The 23,684-nt window shown below is 43.2% G+C and overlaps 2 protein-coding genes across 21 annotated transcripts in view; both read right to left on the reverse strand.

Annotated features, from left to right (window-relative positions):
* Positions 1-17,148, reverse strand: part of ALOX5 (arachidonate 5-lipoxygenase) — a 30,677-nt gene extending 13,529 nt beyond the window's left edge. The window contains exons 1-3 of one of the 2 annotated variants that reach the window (XM_085554506.1): positions 17,010-17,148; positions 1,708-1,906; positions 757-838 (exon numbers count right to left, since the gene is read on the reverse strand). In XM_085554506.1, the coding sequence (XP_085410632.1) occupies positions 757-838; positions 1,708-1,906; positions 17,010-17,012 (284 nt within the window). In that variant the 5' untranslated portion in view covers positions 17,013-17,148. Of the gene's footprint in view, positions 1-756; positions 839-1,707; positions 1,907-7,381; positions 7,621-17,009 lie in introns of those variants that run through there. The other variant, XM_015866859.3, reaches the window with a different exon arrangement.
* Positions 12,940-23,684, reverse strand: part of MARCHF8 (membrane associated ring-CH-type finger 8) — an 89,214-nt gene continuing 78,469 nt past the window's right edge. For 16 of the 19 annotated variants that reach the window (XM_085554515.1, XM_015866819.3, XM_015866820.3 and 13 more), the window contains 2 exons: positions 20,059-20,206; positions 12,940-17,677 (listed from right to left, as the gene is read on the reverse strand). In XM_085554515.1, coding sequence (XP_085410641.1) covers positions 17,373-17,677; positions 20,059-20,206 — 453 coding nt within the window. In that variant the 3' untranslated portion in view covers positions 12,940-17,372. Of the gene's footprint in view, positions 17,678-20,058; positions 20,207-20,711; positions 20,858-21,025; positions 21,461-23,684 lie in introns of those variants that run through there. The other 3 variants (XR_014948658.1, XR_014948659.1, XM_085554514.1) reach the window with 3 other exon arrangements.

Genomic DNA, 23,684 nt, shown 5'->3' on the forward strand with positions numbered 1-23,684 from the left:
CCTTTCTAGTCAAATTATATCAACAACACATTTGCCAAACATCAAACCATCAGCTCTGAGTAAAACCTCTATTAGTCTCATCCTCGTTCTCCTGATAAGGAGAGGGAAGCAAGAGAAACTTTTCTTCTTTTAACAGAAAGTATGTTCCTATAAAAAGGAAATGTGTGCCGTCTTCTGGGATTGCCTACTGATAAAAGATTTTCCTGTTGTGACTTCTTAATTGGGAAAAAGCCTGTAACTCTATAAAGATGAATAACACCACTGTGCTTTGATGGAACATTCCAGTCTGCTCAAGCAAGGTTAGATCTTCCACCGCGCCCTGGTTCAAGAAGTGACTAAAACTCACTCCAGCAGCCACAAAGCTCCAGAATAAAATGACATGTTGATATCCCACTCCAAAACTGGAGTCCTGCTTGTAAAAGACAAACAAAGTCTATCTTTATCTTTTCACGAAAGCACAGCTGTAGGCCAGAGGACCCATATAGGGACTGTACCACTGAATTTCACCCCACATCTTCTAGACAGGCTTATCTGAGATTCAAGTATCTTGTAATGCAGCCATGTGCAGCAGGTGACAATCATTTACAATGAACATCATCTAAGTAAAAAAGTACATGTAGCCTACATGCAAACTTAAGAGTTTTGTTTTACCAGTTTTCCAGTATCTAGAGCAATATTATTACCTGAACATGCTCTGCCAACCTCTGACCTGAGGACAACAGGCCCTGGCCTTTTGGGGAGCTGTGAGAGACTCACCGGTACATTTTTTGACGATTCTCAAGCTCTTTGCGTCTGTGCTGCTTGAGTATCTGGGTCTTGTCATCCCGGGGGAGCTTTGCTATGAATGGGAGAAAGAAACAGTGTTATGAAGTTCCTTTATCATCACCCAGGTCTTGAGAAGGACACCATTGTTTCAAAGCCTTCCAACTTCTGTCCTAAAACTTTACAAAATTTCTGTGAGAAAAGCTAACACAATCCTATTTAGTACCTTCAGCTCCTAGTGTGGTGATGCAAGGAGAAAATTGGTTAAGCTAAAAGCAACTATCTCATCTCTACATAAAACCTGAGCTCTTAAGGTAGACACTTGATGTAAAATGGACTCAATAGGGTCATGGGACTTAATTTTGAATTTCAGCATCTGGAATAATTTTCATCAGTCAAAGAAATAACAGTATTACCTGGGGCAATGTTGTAAGTTAAACTACAACGCTAGTAAATATCTCCTATCCTCTCTCCTTGAGCTGTACTCTCCCCTGCCAGCCTGAGGCAATAAGCACATTCTCCTGCCATGATTCACTGAGAACAGAAAGAAAACCCAGTGAGGCTTCAATTCCAGACAATTTGCTCTTCTGACCATGCTGCTAAATAACAGAGACTTCCTTAGCGATGAGGAGAAAGCACAAGGTACATGACTTGCTTTACATAGGCAAATGGAAAGGCAGATAAAGCCAGCAGTTTTGTGGGAATAGATATTTTGGGTTGGAAATACTGGAGGTAACACAACTGATAATATATATACATATGGCTAACATTTTCCAGCTGGCTGTGTTTATGGTACCAACAAAGTTTCGTTTACTTTTGTCCTTTATCTGAGCATACTCTGAATGCCATGCAAAGGTTATGGAAGTCTGGGATGTACACGGGGAAAGAGGGAGGAGAGGTGGGAGAGCTCGGGGTGCTGCACAGGAGGTTTCTTACAGTGCTCACCTCTTCCATCTCGAAGGACAACCTCTTTTTCATCTGTAATCCAGCGGTAACATGGGAATTCAAGATAATCTCCCAGTGGTGTTTTGACAGTGATGTGCTTAAGGTACCAGTCATCTTGGTACCAATATTTTCGTTTCTCAATTTTTATTAGCTGAATTTCTCCAAGGTCTTCTTCCACTGTCACATCATAAGAGTCAACCTATAGAGCAGAAATAGTCATTGATACACTGCATACGAAGAAAGCAAAGCCAGCACTGTACAAGCACACCTGGCCTTCCTTGTGGCCAGTATGGCATGGGTGCAACAGTACTTTTCTGATTCCAGTGAGGGAGAAGAAGGAGAAGAACAAGGAGAAGGACAAAGGAGCAAATTACGTGATTGCAGTATAACTGAAAGATGCATGAAATAAATAAGACCATGTAAAGCACTTCACAAATGTGGAAACATCTTGTATCTAATCCAAAGATGGTATCAACCCTTGAAATGTGTGCAAGCCTGAGAAAAAATCCGCAGACCATGAAAGCTTCTGCTACTGCAATAGATGAAAGAGGTACTGATTGGGCAAGTCTATTCAGACTGCTGCACTGGAAGGAGAATCATGGGTTAACACACTGGATGGTGAACTCTTGGCTAAAGGATGGGTACTTCAGTCCCCTCACAAGGCTGGGGCTAACCTTTCCAGGACCTGTGTGATTTCCTACTGCATGCAGGAACAGCACTGAGCAAACTGCAGTTCTGGTGGTAATTGCACTGCTAGATAATATCAGAACAGAAAGAAATGAATAATCATTTTGCATATGGCCAGTAAGACACAGTGCAGCACTAAGCAACTCAGGAGAATGGGAACTGACTCTTGGTTTCCAACACTGTAAACAGTTCAGGGCAAAGGAGAGCAGTCAAACGCTCTCTGTATAAGCTGAACTGCCACAGAAATCCTGAGAGCAGCACCTCCAGCCTGCCTGCTCAGATGATCCAGCTAAGCATAAGGTGGTTACAAGAAGAGACTGTATTCTCTTGTGGTTTTTCTCAGCACAGACAACACCCTTAGAAACATTAACCAGCTGCTGATACCCAAAGGGTGAGATACACTTCCTCTGCATGCTACAGTGTCTAATTGACCCTCCTGCCTGAGCGAGTCTTGTCACTTGGCTCCTGGCCCAAACACCATGCTCTGCCTGATCTCTTTGGAGCACTCCCCAGCCAATCTATATACACCCACTGTTACTGCCTTATTTACTAGGAAAAAATGCTATTTCAAATAAGAACTGAAACTGAAAAGTGAAGCAAGATTAAATTTCAGATAGGAAAAGAAAAAAGTATGAATTTTAAATGCCTCCAGATGGCAACTATTAACCTTAACAGTTACAAAAGAAAGATACGTGGCAACTTGCATCTATATGATTAGAAGAACACACATGCTAAGAAGCATCCCTGAGCATCCCTTTCTTTCCCATTTTAACACCAGTTTCCTGTGTTATCAATGCACTCTACAAGCTATGCATGTATTACTAGCTGTGCTGATCATTTTAGGATGAAGGCATCTATATGTCCACCAAAGTTTGAGATGGCAGACCTCAGTTCTCTCATACCCCACCACATGAAACTACCACCTTTCATGACTCATCTAATTGACTCATAGAATTGAGAAAAAGGAAGAAAGAAAGAAAGAAAGAAAGAAAGAAAGAAAGAAAGAAAGAAAGAAAGAAAGAAAGAAAGAAAGAAAGAAAGAAAGAAAGAAAGAAAGAAAGAAAGAAAGAAAGAAAGAAAGAAAGAAAGAAAGAAGGAAAGAAGGAAAGAAGGAAAGAAAGAAGGAAAGAAAGAAGGAAAGAAAGAAGGAAAGAAAGAAGGAAAGAAAGAAGGAAAGAAAGAAGGAAAGAAAGAAGGAAAGAAAGAAGGAAAGAAAGAAGGAAAGAAAGAAGGAAAGAAAGAAGGAAAGAAAGAAGGAAAGAAAGAAGGAAAGAAAGAAGGAAAGAAAGAAGGAAAGAAAGGAAAGAAGGCTTTGAAATCCATGCTGCAGATAATAAAACTCCGCCTTTGCCTGTCTTTCTCTGTGATGTTCATCAGTCAACTTTGAAACTGTTCAGGCTATGATCAATAAACTGCATCTCCTATGAGGTTGCTTCATACCAACAAAGACAAAGGGATTTCTTCCTATGTGCAGCCTAACTTCACTTAAACACAAATATTTAAAATCAATTTTGGCACCACTTTGATTCACTGAGACTTAACAGACTAATATCAGTCAGAGCTATATTCCCACTTTCCTACTAAAGCCAAAGTCAAAGAACAGTTTCTATTGAAGACAACACTCATCTGGACTTAAATCAGAATTTGCTATGCTGATGTCAATAGCAGGCCTATCCACACAAGGTGGTAGCACGTGGGGGAACTGTGCTTCACAAAAACAGCATGGCAGTCCTTGGCAAGCCTGGCATGACACCATCTGCCTGCAAGGCAGGAGCTGGGATGTAAAAATCACATAGCTAAGATTTCAACTGACAGATTAAAGTGGTGTCTCTGACTTTTCCTTGCATCTCCCAGCAGAACAGAAGTCATTCTTTTAGTAGAGCCAGTACATACACTCATTTTGAGAGTTTACATTGCTGAACCTTCAGCCCTTCCACCCCCTTCACTCACACTATTCTGAACATCTAGAAGGATAATGTACACACGTAAATTCATTCCCTTGGTCTTTCAAAAGTTTGAACCAGCTCTGGAGACTGAAAAACACTGACTGGCTTTTCCCAGAAATCACCACAGTAGTAGTAATAGTAATCAAAATCCTCATTTACAAGTACCCATTTAGATTGTTTCTATACTTTACAGAATCTGACTTTACATAAATCTACACTTACATGAACACATCTAGGATTAAAATAGAAGCAGTGATGCGAGCCTGACCCAAAGAGTTGATCCAAGTGTCACACTGGCAGCCAGACCTTGGGCACAATCTCATTCCTCCAGTAGCAGTCTCTTTGCAAGTATTAGAAGAGCCCTGAAATAGCTTAATAAGTCATTGTCAGCCTAAATGCTCCCAAGGGGCTTTAACTGTTTTATGATCATCATGATCCTGTGTTAATGGCAACCTCTGACACGAGGTGACTCCCCACCCAGCTTCCCCTGCCTCTGAGCCAGAGTGGCCAAGGGCTGACCTGAGATCAGCAGATGCAGTTTTGCTCGTGCAGTAAAAGTGTGGCAAGCTGTACAGACGGTGCAAGGCTCAGAAAAGCAGTTGTGTTTTTTCTGTTGTTGCTCAATGGTTTTGTTGCATTTGTGTTATGAGGTATCATGCTAAACCACATTGCACCCCGGTGTCTGTTGGTAAGCCATAGAAGCTGGGGATTTTAAAACATTTGGCTTCAGAGAGAGAGAACATAGAGAATGAAGGCTGTAGGACTGTCTGAAGTCCCTTAGCACCCCATCTGAGCGATTTACCCTTCTGCAAAATCCAAGCTCTTTATGGCAGAGAAGCACCTGGTGCTGCAAAAGGAGCAAGAAACCAGCACGCTCTGCACTCACAAAGCCCAAAGGCACACAGAACTGCTGTCCTTCTGGAAGCACTGCTGAGTGCGTTTCAGCAAAAAGCAGATGGAAGAGTAACAGGAAGTAGGCAGAGAACTGAGGGACACCATGCACTCACCCTGAAATTGCTTTGCACCAACAGGAACTTACTCAAAAGACAGTGAGTGAAGAAAAGCAACTCCAGCTTTCTAAACTGCCCATTTCCAGTGCTTGGAGTAAGTCAGAATGAAACTAAAATTGAATACTGTCATTGTGAAAACTCCTCCTAGCCTTCCTACATCCCTTCCCTTCTATTAGCATTTGGCACGCAGATCCGCTCAGAGCTGGTTGGAGCCCTCATCCAGCATATCTAGGAAAACTCACCTTCTCTTTCATTTAAATGAAGCCATTCCCAGGATAATGGAACTACTGAGAGCAGTCCAACATTTAGTAAAGAAATTGGGAAGTGACAAAGTTTTACAAGACAGTACTGTGGAATTCTGGTTATCTGTGGAAAAAGTGCTCTATCATTATTATTTGTTTCAAATATCACCACACTGTAATTATTTGGAAGGAAAAGGAAATTATAGGAATGGTACTGAAATGCCAAAGGCAGAACTGGTTTCAACTGTCACAATTCACAAAGCAGCTAACTTGGAAGTCTTACAGTGCTCTTCAGTATTGTTTGCTTTTTGTTCCTTATCTCTATTTTTTTTCTTCTCCTTCCTCCTTCCTTTGCACAGCATCTCAGTAAGATTCCCAGTGTTTTGGGCACAGTGTTACCTGAACAGGTGCCTGGAAGAATGCACAGCATTGCCAAGGAAACACTGCCCGCAATAGCACAGCTTCACACATCATGCTACAAGTGACCTATATGGCAGCCATCTTACAGAACACACTAAGGAAGGACCACATGTGGAAATAATTTGGACAGTAAAAAAAGCCAAGGATTAGTCATGGACTTTTGCACCCAGAAAGAAGTTTGACAAAAAAGAGAAAAAAAGAGATTGTCCCCGTCTCAGCTTGCTCACGTAATAATACATTTTGTATAGAATGTTAAGCAAGCTTTTCAAAAAGGTAAAGACTTTCAAATCCACTTAGAAACTGCATTCCAAAGGAGAATGTATGTGGTTCCAGGTGCACATATTGTCTGCTGCAGGGCTCCTGCACTACACAAAGTCCAGCTCCTCCTACCCTTACCCATCAGAGCCCAGCACTCCTGGACCCCCATCTGCAGCCTGAGGATGTGGAGCAGGGTACCCAGGCACTGGAAAGCAGGGGCCAGCCCTCCTAGGAGCACAGTCTCATCCTGAGCCTGTAGAACACATCTTGAGGTTTTCTTCCATCACTCTCGCTAGTATTGTTAAACTTTGCTCATAATCACCACATAAAATAAGAAGAGGGGGATTGGATCTTGATAATCTTTAAGGTCCCTTCCAACTCAAGCCATTCTATGATTCTACAAGGAAGAAAGAGCAGATGCCCTTTAGGGAGGTCGGGGTAACAAGATCTCTATGCAATAAATGCTTAATCATGAAAGAAAGTAATTATTTCAACAGCAGCAACAGGGAAATATTCACATCTCTGAATCTGTTTTTCTCAGGATGTTTATCCACACACATGTTGGGGCCATATCTGCACACACCGTCAACACGCATTTAAAATGCTGTCACCTGTGAACTGTATCAGAGGTGCCCAGTCAAGGCTGGATAGCTGGCTCAGGCTGTGCACCCTGTAGGTAAAAATATACCTATGGACAAGGAAGCACTGTGATGGTGGGGCTCATCTCCAAAGCAAGTTAAGGGTGATTTTAAAAAACTTTTAAAGTCCCTCGAATCTCCTTAGATCTCTTGGGAGCTGTGAGTTGGGGCTACAAATGAAATACACATTTAAAAATAAAAATCTCACTCTATTATTTTGAAGTCGGGCTATTAACAAATAAATACCATATCGAAAGGGTGCTCGGAGTACAGGAGATGGCCTGAGCAACAGCACAGCGCACACGTCGGGGTGAGCCTGAGCAGCCCTCTGACAGCCCAGAGCCAGCCCAGCCATATGCCTGTTTTCCAGCTATCACTTGAAGTTGCGATGGAGAGCTCCGAGCCCCGGCCCGCTTGCCCCGATGCCCACGGACGGGCACTGCCGGCTGAGCCGGGGCTGTGAGGGCACTCACCGCGCCGCGCTCGAAGTCGTTGTAGAAGGGTTTGTCCAGGAGATGCCTCTCGCTGCAGCCCGCGGTGCCCTCCAGGCTCAGGTATACGTAGTCGTCGGTGCCCGCGAACCACTGGCTGCCTGTAGCCACGGTGACGGTGTAAGACGGCATGGTCCCACCTGCACGGTACGGTCCCACCGGCGCGGCACTGCCGAGCCCCACCGCTAAGCCTTGCCCGGCCCCCGCCGAGCACCGCCCCGCTGCCCAGCCCTGCCCTGCCCACCCGCTCTGTTCCGCTTTATTACCAAGTCGCTCCGATCTTGTCTGCCCCACGCTGCCTTTGCACAGCCGCCTGTAACACAAACTGCTTATCGTTAATGCACACACACACAGTATCCACAAAGCACCATAGGGATCCCACCTTCTCACAGTCCCCACCGCGTGTGCAGCAAGCACCGAACCTCTGCTACAATTAAGATGCTAACGCTGAGATAAGAGCTGGCAGTGCTCCTCTCACGCTCAGCCTACCCCAGGGAAAAGAGCCCCAGAGCACTGATGCTGGAGACATGGCACCGATGCATCAAGCCCACTGATGCCACACTCCCATATTTTCATCAGGCACACAGCAGCCCCATGCTGGCAACCCCTTAACTGTCATGCTGCTGCACAGCCCAAGGCTGGAAGGAGCCAGGCTGGGGCTCCTGCAGACCCCATTGTACTGCTGCAAGATTGCTCCCTGAGGCTCTGCTTCAGCCTCTAACACTGCACCTGCCCGTGATGGGTTGTGGCTTGTTTGGTGTGGTCAGTGGTGGTGACAGCCTGCAACATCCTCCTCTTTCTCAGAAGCATGGCAATACTCATCCACACTCACTCAGTCTTATTGGAGGTCTCCTGTGTCTTTTCTGTATTGAGACAGCTGCTTGCTATTTTGTGACACCATCAGATATTGAGGCTCCCCCCACATCCAAGATCTGTATTTACATACAGGCATATAGAAAATGCCGTCATTGGCTCTGCAGAATTGCTCAGCACAAGCCTCCAGCCTACTGCTGCTCTTTAAATAGCACCAGCAGCGCAAGGCTGCTACCACCGCAAGGCACACTTCAGCTGAGCTCCAATCTGCCCTCCTGAGGCTCAGCCTGCAAGGGTCCTTCCTGCCATCCCTCCCAGGGACAGTCACTCCACAAAAGCCCACTGCGAACTCTTAACCCTTTCCTTGTTCTTGCTTTTCCCTTTTGAAGAACCCACATCACCTGTTTCAAATGGCCACAAATTTAGGCTCATCCACCTTTCACTGCGAGAGTTACCTGAAACCTGTTAAGGCAGTGGTGCTTCACCTGTCAGACACAGGGACACCTTCTGGGCACGTTTGGTTTTGCTGCAGGTACGGAGCAAAGAGCCGCACAAACCTCACTCGGTGGTTTTCCACGTGTCTTTGTGAGTCAGTTCCCCTGCAGTGCTGGAGCCCCATCCTGCTCCCCTGGTTTGCAGCTCTGTCTCCTGCTGGGCAGCCCCTGCAGCACAGAGACTCTTCTTACCAACTCGCTAAAGAGAATGCTTAGTAAGCTCAGTGCTGTACATGATGCTCGTAGGAGTGTCCTCCTTCCAGCCCCTTCATAGCTCACCCTCTCTTCAGTCTATTCCTTTAGCATCTGTGTTACTCACAGGTTCTTTCCCTCTAAGCCCTGCTCATGTTCACTACACTGCACTTGTCAGGGGAAGGCCACTGCCATCCCCTCTCAACCTCCTTACAATGACAGCGACAAGCAAGGTTGTGCTGTGAGGATGCCGAGTCCCCTCAGGCTGCAGATGATTTGGATGGGCAGATGGCTCCTGGAATGTGCTATTAAAGGATTGAGGATGGGGAAGAATGATGTAACATGGTAATTACCAGTGATGGAGTTGATTAGCAGTGCCCACAGAATTTTCCAGGCTACATAAATATTCTAATGGACATGGGCTTGAGAACATACGGGTGCTAATTGTGGCCTCTCCACCAGATCAGAAAGATGCAGCTCCATGCTCACAGACCTGCTGTCATCCCTGCTTGGAGGGTGCACAGGTCTCCAGGAGCATGGAGCTGAGCACAGTACCCTCACTCTGCCTGCCAGGAGAAGCAGTAAGGAACTGACAATTGCCTGCTGCAAATGTCCCAAGCCCTGGCAGCAAGGGCAGAGTTTCCATGGCATCAGCTCCAACCTGAAGTCAAGCAGGTTCATATTCATCCCTGAAGTAACACCTTTAACTTCTGCCACCACTTGTTTCAGCTCAACTTTGCCAGAAAGCTGCTGAACATTTGGATTTAATCTTCATCTGATTTCACTGGTGTGTATCAACTGCTCAGGTGTGGCCGTGAATGTTGCATGGTCCTGAAAATACTCTTTGGGGATAAAAAAAAAACTGTTCTTGCTGGCAGGAGAAACACTGACTTAAGTAATCCTTAGTCATAGAAAAGAAAGTTCTCCTTTAGCACAGCACATTCAGAAGCAGGAAGTTAAGCACAAGAACAAGACAAGGGGCAGGCCAGACTCCAGAGGAACCTCAGTGCATCCTCAAGAAGGGAACAACAGTGGTTTGTGAGCTAATTTGGGTGCACAGGAATAAGGCACACACAAAACACTACATACATTGCCTAAGGCAGCTGTGCTTTCCCAGATGGGACTGAATCTTCAGCCAGAGACATTTCCTGCTCTATCCAAACCAATATGATAACTGTTCCCCTTGAAAAGTGAAGCTGCTGTTCCTAGTGATGAATTCTCCTAACCCTGCCTAGCCTGCCCTTTTTGCAGGTGGCCTTTGAGGAAAGGAGCATCAGAGCAAACCAGCACAGTAAGAGGCTCCCAGCAAAAATGACTGGGAGGATAATTTCAGTGGAGTCTTAAAAACTGAGGAATAGCCAGCCTGATTCCTTGAGCCTCAGAGACTTAGCAAGCACACCCTGGGACGCAATCTCCCTCCTCTGCTCAGTGCAGCATCCTGGTTGTTCTATTCAGTTACTTTGAGTCCTCTGATGTTAACGCCTTTGAGACAACTTCATTCCTCTCCTTAACCCTCTCAGCCGAGGTCTCCTTTCTATTTCTAGCTACCAATTCCTCTGTTGCCAACCTCGCCTTTTCCCTAGAATACACTTTAAAATACTCTTGAAGTTTGCCACCACTTGACCCTCTCTGAGCAAAGTCACATTTCCAATTATTCTGCCTTGAGTAACAAACTGAACTCGTTCCCTGTTTCTTTTATCCAGAGCCCTACTGACTTTTTATTTTTACTTTTTCAAACATTCCCTGCCTCCTTTCTGAATTACATCTACCCCCCGCCCCCTGTTTGGCTATGATTAATAATTTGTCTTTTTTTTTTTTTCCTGTTCAATTCTTATCCTATAATGAGATATCCATGCCTGATTTTCTGATGTCATCCATCCCCCGTGAAACAGTGAATAAACATCATCTGACTGTTTGGTTTGAGTTACCCCATAAATCCCAACACATCAGATAGCATCCTACACATCAGGGAATGTAGCCAGATACAGGATTTCTAGGAAAAATCGGGGTGGCAGATTGACACTGAGCCTTATTTGCACAGTGCCAGGTTTGAGTATTTCCACAGTCATCCTTATGAATCACACAGTGGTATAATTCAGTTCCTCCCAGCACAGCTTTCGCTGCCCAGTCTTGCCAGAGGCAAACTGAGTACTGAGAAAACAATAACAGCAGTGAAAGGGAAGAGGTGGAGAGAAGACCGAGGACATTTGGGTTCCATTTGGTAGAATTGATGGGAAGAGGCACTATGGGTGAACAGGCAGAGGATGGGCAAATCTGCTGAGTGGCCCATAGGGCAGCTGTGGGAGGAAGGCTGCTGCAGGAGGCACAGTCCCTGCACTGTGGTCAATGCCTTGTGCTTCTCATAGCTACTGGCTATACATGGTCTTTAGAAGCCTGTGCTTTTAGCAGGCTTCATCCCTGGGGAAGCTTGGCCTCAAGCCCTGTATGCTCTGCTACCAGCCTCCCCAAGAGCCCACCTGCTATTTCTACTCAATACAGTGCTCCTCCTCTACAACCTCTCCTTGGCTGCAGACTCCAAAGACCTGGACACATCCACCACCACTGCAGCTGGCCTCCCTCCCCTGGACTCCTGACACTGCCCCTGCAGAGAGGTGATCTCCTCTCCATCCTGTGGGCCCACACATCTGACACCTCCATTGCCTCCAGAGGGCACACAGTGGATCTTACAACCCCTGCTGCTGCCCTCCTGCCTTGTGCAGCCTCTCATTCCCGGTCCAGCCCATTGGGTGACAGTAGTTACTCACCTCATTGCTTCAGCTGCTGGAGTCAGCTAGAAAATTCAGCTCCTGGAATCATAGCTGAGCCATCTGCAGTAAGCCACGGCTCTGCTTCAAGATGGGTACTTCACATGGTGACAGCAAGTCTCCCTCAGACCAAAGTGAGGTTTGCAACAGGGAAGAAGTCATTTTACAATTAACTTGAGGTGCCTGAACCCAAGATGAGAAACACTTTTTAACCAGAGGGCAGACAGTTCTACAGGCTCTGTTCATCAACTAGCCTTTCAACATTCTATCCCAGAGACTGACTGTCAAATAGCAGGCCCTGGAAATCATCTTACCATCTCTCCAGGAAGGTATTTTTGTATGCAGGCACTGCTGGTGCGCTTAGCAAGCTTTATACAAGTACCTTTGTGTCCTACAACCAGGCTTGCTTCACTAAGAAATACCAGTCATACTTTCCCTTTGCATGAAAAATACCTTTCTAGGGTCACAGTATTAAAATTCTCTCCCATTTTCTACCTGAATTAAAATTCAGAACTAGTTACTTACTAAAAATAAAGATAAAAGAGCCTCTTTGAGACCCACTGTGTTTGCTGCAGACAACTTTGCAGATCTTATTTGCTCTTTGGCATTTACATGTTTGTTACAAGCTGTCTCTCAGCAGTGCAGATAGCACTTTGCCTTATTGGTGGTAGAAATTTATTTATGAAAAACTACTGAAGACTTTACATGCTGGGGCTCAGTCCTAGCATGGAAGCACACATAACGCTATGATCATGCTTACACAGGCAGCAATGAGGGGTTACCATAGTTGCACACTGCTCCACACTTACACACACTTATTTTTTCTTAGACATCAATCAGTGTAATGAGCATCATCTGCTCTGCACCAATGCACTGAGAACACAACGTCAGACATGAAGCATTCATAGCAACACCCAGCATTGGTGCAAGAAGCTCCATGCATTTCAAGGCCCAAGGGAATCCTCTGCACCTCCTGCACGGCACAAACCTCTCTTATGATTCCCACACCTGACCCCAAAGCACCTGCACAAAGTCATGTCTTCTCACTGCAATGACAGACTCACCCACTTGTTCTTCATGGTTAACTACCCCTTTATGATCCATGACATCAAATTGTCATGGATCCTACTGGTCTGCTACACTCGAGAGCCATGCAGTCCCGTGTTTGCTCCAGTAAAAGTAACTCTCTTCATTTGATCATCTCACTATGGGGAGCTCAGCTTCTCTCCAGACTGGGCCACTAACACTTATTGAAACAAAATGGATACTATACTGCTTTTGTTTTGTTCCATTTTTTTTGTTTTATAGAAACACTTTATTGCTGCAGTCAATAACCCTGTGTATCACACAAAAAAACCAATTACAGTTTAAGAAACTAAAAATAATTCTGCAAGTGGTAATACTGAGAAAAAGAACATACATGAAAGGATACAAAACTATACATTTAAGTTACTAGAAATTTACTAACTAAAAAATCCTGCAGAACTGTGAAGTGTCTTGTATAAACTATACAACACATGCCAGTGTAAAGTTGTTTAATGTTATACAATTACCTATCTACAAATGTTTTACCTAAATACAAGATCAGCTGCAATTTTCTTTTAAACAGTTACCTTCTATACAATGACAAGTGCTTTCAGTACTTCATTGGAATATACAGACACTGCAATATCTCTGAACTAAAAAATAATCACAACATAAAAAATCCTGTTTAGAAGTTTTCTTTGCATATCCAAAACAATGCGTCAAAACCCAGCCAGCAATAGCCATGCTTTTGTATTTGCCCTGTTTCAGCCCGTATTTGCGAGGGACCCAATTCAGACTCACAGACCTCTTTCAGCACTGGCCATGACCTTTAAAGCAGACTATGCCAGAAACACCTGTTGATATGCCCCAGCCCAGGGGAAATTTGGATCAGAGTCTCACTTTGTAACATAGCCAACCAAACACAGGGCAGAGGTACCTGCTCCTTATGCAGCACCAGAACACACAGACCAGGTGCTCTGATCAGTGCAGGAAGTGGCAGGAGGGATGGACAGTGAGTTACCTCAGCACCAGTGTAACCTCTGTTGAATCCCTCCTGCTGAAGCAAAGCCAACCTCAATCACATCCAACCAGATGACTGTCACCAGGTCTGGCCACCTCTTTAGTCAGAATATTGGACTGTGGTCAAAGAAAGTCCTGAGAATTCATAGGAATTTAACATCTCATGATCTCTTAGAGTGAAGCAATCTTCTGCAGCACATACCTGTGTTTCAAACACAACACATGGTCATGACCTGGCAGATGCACTGAATGGAGATCTCCTTGGCATAATCAGTGCTTTTCTGGACAGGATATAAGTCCATAGCATGGGAGTTCAGTCAGATCACTAGAGCAAAGGATCTGGCAATCTATGGAAAGAGCTGCAGTAGCTGGTACTAAGTCTATATTCCCTCCTATTTTAATTCTTGTCCCAGAGAAGTCCCAGGTAACCTGAACTAACGTTGGCCAAGGAACAAGGACCAAAACAAGTCAGACTTTGTTTCAGTCATTTCAAAAGCTGCCAAAAGGAAGTTCTGGAATGCCTGATGTGATGGGAGTGGTGTTTTCCGTTACCAACATCCGGGTGGGCAGGACGGTGCTCACCCAAGCTAGCACAAGTGCCCTGCAGCTGGAAGCTGAACACAAGTCAGCAGAATCTCCTTAAAGAAACAAGAAGGAAAAAGCACCCTTCAGCCTTCTTACACCATTTAATAGCACCATGTAGAAGCAGAGAACTGCAGCTCCAGAAGCTCCCTGTTAACATTAAGCAAGAATCAGCTCAAGTATGACCAGCTTAAATGACAAGCCCTGGCAGATGCATCTCTTCCGCAGCCCTTCCTGGTTTGAGCAATCCTCACCAGTAGATAGAATTTAAATATTAAGCATTATTTTCTTTCGGGTAAGATCTACTGGAGAAAGGGGATAGTTCGTAGTAACACTGGCTAGAACAGTTTTATCTGCAATTACTTTTCCCCAGACAATTTTAATGGAGATGTTTTTTCTTCCTAGGATACACAGGGCCACAGCAAAAACATTCAGTGTCCTGAATACACTGAACACTAAGTGGTATATGCTGCACAGAGCTTCCCAAATGCCAAATGAAATTTCACAATATTTCATCAAGATTCATTTATGACAGTGATTAAAACAGGACAAGCATGTTACAATATGCCACACTGGCACTGTCAGAACACCAGTCAGACACCAGTGCCTCTCAGATGCAAACTGGAGCACAAACAGGTGTCATACCAGGACTTGTCTGCTTTCTTTGCCCTGCTGGCCAGAGACTGGATGAGAATGCATACAGCTGATTCTGTGCATCTTGCAGACATGAAAGCCCTGTGCACTGGGCATTTCAGAAGAAAATTATGAAGGTATGTAAGACCTGATATTAACCCACCTGAGTTTATCCAGTAAATATTTTTCACAGATTGAAAAGAAAGAAAACAAAACAAGACTGCTATCAGGGTTGTCATAACAGGATCATTCATAGCAGAGTTCAGGAAAGAGTCTTAGTAATTGCACTTTAAAATATGGCAGGCATAGACAACAAGCTCAACACGCATATGGTCATGAAGACTGCTGTCCAGTAAGGTGTGCAGGGCTTGTCTGCCTACATCACATAAGCATGGTATATCCTGACAACTAGCACAGCATGCAAACCCATGCCAGTGCAGCTTTGCTAGGACTGCCTGGAGGTCTGTGTGTCTTAAAACGCCTCAAGGACAAGGTACTGTGTTGTTCTTGAAGAACACAGCTGGGAAGCTTCAAGCATGAGATCATACAGAGGCACGCATGTGCACACTCTACTTCCAACAGCTCGTCATGTGTGTTCTCTTACCTTAGATCCACCTCAGGCATTTCTAAGAAAGATTGACATAGAAATAAATTAATAATATATTATCAGGAGGAAGGAAAAAAAAAAAAGAAAAAAAGAAAAAAGAAATTATTATTATTTTTTTTTTTTGGATATGTTAAAGCAATTGCTTTTATTATGAAAAGGTCATGCCCAGTGAAGTTGTACTTGAAAAGGATAAAGTAAAACCTGAACTGGACCTAGGGATTTAGTTCAGTATCTCAACAAGTAAGTAGAGGCTTTTACGTAGCAGAGAAGTCCAGGAGATCCCTATTAATATCATTCAGAAAATTGTCATTGATTTTACAGAGATTTAGATTAGGCTCAGGTAGAGAAAGTTAGCATTCATACACAGAAGCCTCATGTACTGAGTTTCAATGGGGCTCTTTGTCTGCCCCAGTCACACTGATGTGAGACTTTGGTTGAACGAGGGCTCAAAGTTGGACAGTGAAGCAAACTGGTCAAGTGAATCGACAGCAGACATCCCAGGCTTTGGGCAAGTCTGTCTAAAGCTCTGCAAACAGGTTTTAAAATTGTCCCTCTTTTCATTAAGGCTGACAGATGAAATAGTCAGTCCCAAATTCAAAGCAACAGACAAAGCTATTCTCTGACCATGTAACGCATCACATCAGGACTAAAACAGGCAAGTATTTCTTTTAATTCATCCACCTAATTCAATGCTTACACCCTATATTTTGATCTTAGCATCCCCTCTCACAATATCAAATTCTTGGGTAATTCACACATAACACAGTACCAAGGAAAGAAAACCAATTTCAGCTGTATTGACTCAATATCTTTCTTCCACAACAGGTGACATTTTCACCAGTCTACCAGCAAACCCTTTACCAATGGTCCGGAATGACAGTTACATTAGGTACATACATGAAGATTTGTCAATGGTCTGACCTGTTCAAAACAAAACAAAAAAACAAAACCAATCCCTAAAATAGAGCATTGAAACCCTCATTCATTGAAAATGAACACTGTACACATCCACATGTCACAAGTGCAATATCCTTCAAAAAGAATTGCTCCTCAAAGGAAACCCAAAGAGGCAGATTTTTAGTGTTATGCTTAGTAGGATAACGTGAGCATGTGCTGGAAATCATGTGTTGGAATTTTTTTGTTTCCATTTTTTAAATAAGGCAAGAGGCTTTCGTTCTAGTAGAATGGATGGGGCAAAGAACAAAGAAATGTTCTGCAAATGACACATTCTTTCAAGTTTCATTCTCATTGGACATACTATAAAATAAAGGTTTTTAAAAGTGCTATATGCTTTGTGAGTCTCAGCACAATCCGTGAAGCATAATGTTACACCTGCTGCCTAAGACAAAATGTTAGTGGCAGTGTTAGTGGTAGATTAGACTCTATCTCTCTCATTTCCTGCAGCATCTGGGACAACCTCCTTCATTATGCTTCGGAAAAAAAACAAACAGAAAACAAGCAAAGAAACCCAACCGTACCATACTCTACATGTCTTCCACAATCATTTAGAGTCATCTTCTAAAGTAACAAACTCCATATGCAGTTGATGACAGTCCACCAGTGGCTTGCTGGATACCACAACCAAGGCTCATTCTACCCAACTACCCGTGGTCTTCGATCAGGCAGTATGTGGGACGCAATGCTGAGAGGTATGCAACCATGATAACATTGACAGATATGCTGAAGGGGTTTAAAAAAAATTCCAACAAAACACAAATGTAAAAAGAGTCATCCGCCAGCCCTCAGCTGATAGCCGATCTTAACAAGGTAGAGCAGCTTGCAGTAAACAATGATATTTTAAATCTTCAAGGACATACAGAATCTCCCCTCCCACCCAGCAATCAGACGTGAAGGATTTCTGCAGCACAGTCTTCTGGCTCTGTGTAATGTGAAGAGTTTGTATCCGAATGGTGAACCCCAAGCATTTCTTTACTTTCAAAGTTTGGCTCCATTAGTGCAGGTTTTTCAAAAATGTTCTTTTTACTAGTTTCTGGACAGTTTTGTACATATATTACTCGGTTATAAGCTTTAAGTCTCTTCCACAGCTGTACGTACACTTTGCATTGTACATACATGAACAGAAGTCCTCCAGTGAAACCAATAGCCACAACCACCAGCTTAGTCCAAAATGGCCATTCTAGAATCCCTGGAAGAAAGGGGGGAAAAAAAGAAAAGGAACAGAGAAAAAATCAGGTCAATACTTGAGTTCCTCAAAAGCACCCTAAAGGAGACAATTACAGAGTTCTTATTTTGCTGTCTTTCTTGTTCTCCCTTTTTTTTCTCCCTTCAGGCTTAACACATGTAGACGTCTAAGCTTGTTGAGTTCACATAACATATCTCTCACCAAAGAGGAAAAAAACCCACAAAAACAATTGATCCTTTATGACTGAGCTGCTGTGCAGCACAATCAAGGCAACAGCCAGTAATAAACTTCCAGTCCTTTTACACCTGCCTTTAAAAGACAATTGGATCAGATTATGAATGGGCTTCTATGGCATGCTTTCTTCTTAATAGTAAGATATTTAGAGACCTAAGGAGTCTGCTCCACTCTATGATCACACAGTATACACAGCCATAGTCTTTGAAGGGAACCATTGTCACCATACATCTTGAGACATTCTTGACACAAACCTGACTATTTGATTACCTGCATCAGACCCAGTAGCTTGTAGCTGAACTACGGCACCTCTTCGGATGCAAGATGGCAGGCGTTGGAGATGCTGAAGCATTCTGACAAGCTCACTTGACATTTTAAAAATGACCACCAGTACTTTTCCTGGATATGCCTGAACTCCTAGCCACTGCATCTCATTACATCCCTATAACCTACTTCTAAATGAGAAATGACTAATTTTATACATCACCTGCTTATAAACATCCCATATCCATCCAGTCCCTCTCCCCTTGAAAAATAAGCATCCCAAGATGGATAAGAAACCATGCTGAATTACTCATTTTCAGGTTTCTCAGAGAATTAGCAATGTAACAAAATCATTACTAAGTCTTCAAAGTTTTCACAAGATACAGGCCACTGTTCTTTTGGAAATGCACAGTAGTGTAGGAAGAATGAAAATATTTTAGTCTCCAAACCCAAAGAGCACTGCAACATGACTACTGATGAAATCCCACTAGTGATGAATACCTGAACCTCTGATTCACAGAGGAGCTATCTGATGCCATCTGGAGGCAGCAATAGCCTACGCTTTGCTGTGCAGACGTGAATACATAAACACATGCACACTCCACTCACGCACCTCAGCTCCTCAGAGCATCCCTCAGATTTAGAATTCAAACGAAGGGAGCAAAGAAAGCAGAGTAACAAGTACTATGCAGTCGTACTATTCCTAGTCACGTTCATTGAATGTATTGAATAAAATAATGAGGATAGGATAAATCTTTGAAAGCATGTGCTTTTCTTTATCATATGGAAACTTTATACTGAAGGAACAATTTCCACCATATATGGAAAAGATGGTGTTGGATGGAACAGAAACTACAAACTTTCATTCAAAGCAGATTCCTGACTGAAACTATGAACTATACAATACAAGACCACAGCTAAACTGAACAAATGACAGCAAAACTATCTCTGCTCTACAGAGACTGTAAGAGCTGTGTGAATTTGCAGGTATTTAGATGCTCAGCTCTTCAAACCCAAGCCAAAGATTCCCCAACTGTATATGAGGTTGGCATTCAATGATCTGGACAGTTTGCCTTAAAAGAGTTGTGATTCCCAGCCTTGGTGCACAGCCTGTCCCTCCAATCCCACCTTTAGGGGGAGCTCAGCTGCCTCAAAAAACAGTTCTGCAAGAGCTGCAAATACACAGCCCGGCACTCCAAAGTCAACCCATTTCAATTTGGTATGCTCACAGCTGGCACACTGAAGGAAAGCTGCTACCCTGAAAGTTAAGACACCCATGTAGTGGGCTGGCAACCACTGCATCAATTGCAGTGCACCTCATCTCAGCTGCATGAATGGGAATTCTAAGAATCAACCCAAATTTCTCTGCTTCGCACACAACCACTCTAATTTCTGCAGACTCCCTGTAGAAAAGTTGTGTTAACAAGTCTCAACGATGTCTGAATAGAAAGAATAATCCTGTTAGTTTAGCTCAGGTTTGGATTTTGGTTCCTCTTCCTTCTTCTCTTTTTTTAAATTGTTCTCGTTTTACTCAGCTAAAGGTAGCCATAGCAGCAAACAAATGCTTACATCCTTGTCATCTCAGTAAGTGTTCCAGCTTAGAACTAAATTAGCCAGTGCAATTTCGTGTTTGGCTACAGTGTTTTCCTCTTGTATCTGTGCATTTCACAAGTGCAAAATTGACATGTACAGACATGTACAGACAAATTTACACCAATTTAACTAAATCTCTTTAGAACTGTTCTTTTAAACCAACTCAATCTCTGCCTAAAGCTGACTGTTCTAAGTAAAAGCATTTCCTGCATTCTCAGGCTTTGCATCCTCCCTGCATTCAGGATAAAGAACTGTTCCAAATGAGTAAGTAGGAAAATAACCAAGTAACATACCAGTAGTCTGTCCCTGTTTAATCTCTTCAGCAGTCCTGTCTATGAGGACATACAGAGACCACACGACGCAGGTGATGGCAATGATATGGAATGTTACAGAGCACATGATCTTCCTCCTCTCACTGGCTGTCATTTGCAGCTTCTCCCACTGGCAAGAAACCCAGAAAGCAGAACAAGAGATTAAGTGTTTATCACAGTTACCAGAGAGAATAAAGAGAAAACACTGACCAGAGCCAAAAGCGGGCAAGAGACCAGTTTCCCCCCTCATCTTGCTCTGACCACAGTACGTGCAGCTGGCAGCTTGCTCTGCCACAATGGAAACGACCACTCCTGGTGCAGGAGGGGACATCAGCACTCAGCTCCATCCAGAGCTGCAGCACCGATCCACAGGGATCCCAGCACAGAGCAAGCAAGCCTGCTCTTCAGTGTATTCACAAAGCAATGAACAGCAAGCACCCACAGTCAGAAATGAGCATCATGAAGGGCAAAGGGGTGCCGTTGCTAAGGCAGCCATTCAATAACACACTGCAGTAGGAAGGGTACACAATCCAATCGTCCAGTATGTGTACGGCATCTCACTGTGAACAGTTAAGAGTCCCCCAGAGTGCAGTCAGAGCCATTTAGCACTAAGCTCAAGGCTGTTTAGTTCTCACCTCCCACCTCTGGAAGTTTCATTCAATCTTCACATATATTTAGCACTCCATAGAGCAGCAACACAGATTTTATTTTCAGTGTTTCAAGTACACTTGAACACGTGCCCGAAGAGTACATAGCAGCACTGGGATGACAGCTTTTATAACTGAAAGGATACAGGAAATTAAACCCCCAGATCTGCACCTATCAGTAATGTTTGTACAGCCCCAGGAGAAAACTCAACATCAGGTCACTGACATTCAGAATGGACACAAAGAAAGCAGACAGGTACTACAGGTGCTTCAAGTATACAGGGAATTTTTCAGAATCAGCTTTTCTTTACTTTTCTATCAGTGGCATCAGGAAATCATTGGTGGTGGTTTTTTGTTTTTTGTTTTTGTTTGTTTGTTTACTTTTTAATATTTTTCCATTCCTTTTTAAAATTCTTTTTTATTTATTTATTTTTTTTTTTTTTTAAATTGTTTCCAAAGCAATTTATCTGTATGAAGAAACTTCTATAGGTGGGTAACACATCCCTCATTATATTTGTTCGGAATGGTGTTAAGGCAATCTGTCCTTGTATTTCCACAAAATGCACACAGGGGCACATAAGCTTCTCATACATACCCACGTGCTCTAGAGAGGTTTATTTGGTGTCTCCTAGAATAAGTTGCAGAAAAAGTTGACTTTGAAAAGGAGGAAAAGTGTGGAAGATAATGAGGATGACCTTAATGAGATCATTCATCAGGTTGAATCATTGTTATAACTGCTGCAAATACAAGAATGGTTGAACCACAAAACAGAGATTTTGTGATACTTTCTGTCTTGCCGACAAGCAATCTCTTTGGTAAGTCAAAGCCACACTTCTTTATCAGTGGACATCTAAATCTCATCATGGCAGAAGAACAGAAGATTTCCAGCAGTGATATACCAGATTCACATCACCCTAGAAAACTGCACACTTTCAATTATTGTTACAAAATGACTGGACAAAACTTTTGCTTTGGATAACGTTATAAATAGGAAATGGATTTTGTATCTAAACAATGGTGTTCGTTTTCTGCAGAAAATATAATTTAATTCATTTATTCTGTCAAAATGTAAGCATGTGTGAGTGCTCTTACAGGGCCACAAGGGCTCATATTTTGACTATATTCCTCTTTTCTGTATTGCAGCTAGAGATGTTCCACTGGACTCTGACTTCTCTTATTATATGCTGGCATTGCAGCTCCCAAACCATCCCATAACACTTCATCTTTCCAAAGGAGTGCACAGCAGGGAAGTTATCCTGCTAATTTTATTCTGTCCTAGCCCAGAGAATGGAGTCCAGAGTTGCCTGCTGCATTATCCTAATGACACAGCAAGCAACATTTCACAAATTAAAAAGTCAAAATTTCTATTCAATCTACAGAATTTTCAGTTTTTCTTTCTTTTCTTTGTTGTTGTTTTCACTTGAATTATACAATAGAGCCTGCCTCTCTTGTCTCTCCTCACTTTCACTTGTACTGTGATACGGTTTGTTCCTCACTCTCTTCCACTTGTAAATTAGCATTTGAACATATCACAGGCCAATATGCAGTGATGCAATATAGCCTTAAGATGTTGAGAATGCTAATTCCATTCCTGCCCTGCAGACAAGCACAAGCCCTATTATTTGTCCCACCTGTTAGTAATCACCAGTTCCAGACTGTTTTGTCCTGACTGACAGGATACAATAAAGGATGAGCTGAAGACACAGCTTGTCTTCTGGCTGCAGCTGAACCTCTAAAGGACCCTTCAGACATATCTGAAAGGTAAAATCCTTCTTATCCTTCTAGTTATGGCTCAGCCCCCACCTCCTGGCATCTGGTCTCTCTCCCATGGATGACCTGCTCAAATGTAACTAATGATGCCAAATGACTCATTTTTGAAGGTGCCCAACAGCTTTTTCTCACCACATACCAATATGCAGGAAATGCTTCCCACCCACTCTAGGCAGGGTGAGCACAGAAAAGTCAGCAGCTAACCATCACCTATGGCAACTCTTTTTATTTGGGCTCCTCCAATTTCTTTCACATCCTACAGATGGGCTGTGCGATCTGTCTGTGTGATAACAAAGCCTGTGGCAGCCATAACTGCAGCTCTGAGCTCCTACGCACTGTGCTAAGAGGCTACCAAAGAAAAAGCTACAGCTCTTAGATGGCAATGCTTCTCTGCAGTCATCAGCAGAGGTTGAGATGTCAACACAACATTCTCTGCCATATACTTTGTGGACTGTAGATCTCCATTAAGAAAAAAATAAATAAATCAAAACTTACAAAGTGTTTGAAGTCTGCTCTATTTTCTGTTAGGATTCACTTTCAGAAGTCAGATAATTTCTCATAGCAGATTTCAGATGGCTGCAGTCTGGACTTCCCATCCCTTATCATTTAGGATAATCACATTTGAATGTTTCTCAGTTATTCTAGTTCTAGACTGAGGTTATTGCTATTAATCTCTTTCATAGCAAGATCTGTCTGTGGTAAGAACACCAGTGACTTTCACCTCAGAATCCTGATGGTAAGGACCAACTAAATTTGAAAGCCTGGAGGATATGGGAGAACAAAACAGGTCTTACAATACACAAAGTATTTAGATAACTAAGTTTTAAATCACCAGACTTGGGAAAGGTAATTTGTTTATAAAACAAAAACAAGTTATAGCAACCCAAACTACTAAAACTGTTGTGAGTGTATGTAAGTACATTTAAGGAGAGCACTGCTGGGCTGCACTAAATCTACACTTTTTCTCCTGTTAGATATAGGGTGATGTAAAGGGAGGAAGGACTGAGACTCATTGTTTGCTTGGGCAGTTGATGAATTCTTGAAGCAGAATTATCATGACAATGGCGAGAGCAGAAAAACGCCACCTCTCAGACCTGGATTCCACTGATGTTGAATTTGTGAGGTTGAGTGTTAGACAACCTCCAGCACCTATACAAAACTGACCAGAATTACTAAGGAGCCACCAAATCG

Source organism: Coturnix japonica, chromosome 8 (genome assembly GCF_054131305.1).
Source record: "Coturnix japonica strain WE chromosome 8, WE-NBRP24, whole genome shotgun sequence".
Classification (NCBI taxonomy): domain Eukaryota; kingdom Metazoa; phylum Chordata; class Aves; order Galliformes; family Phasianidae; genus Coturnix; species Coturnix japonica.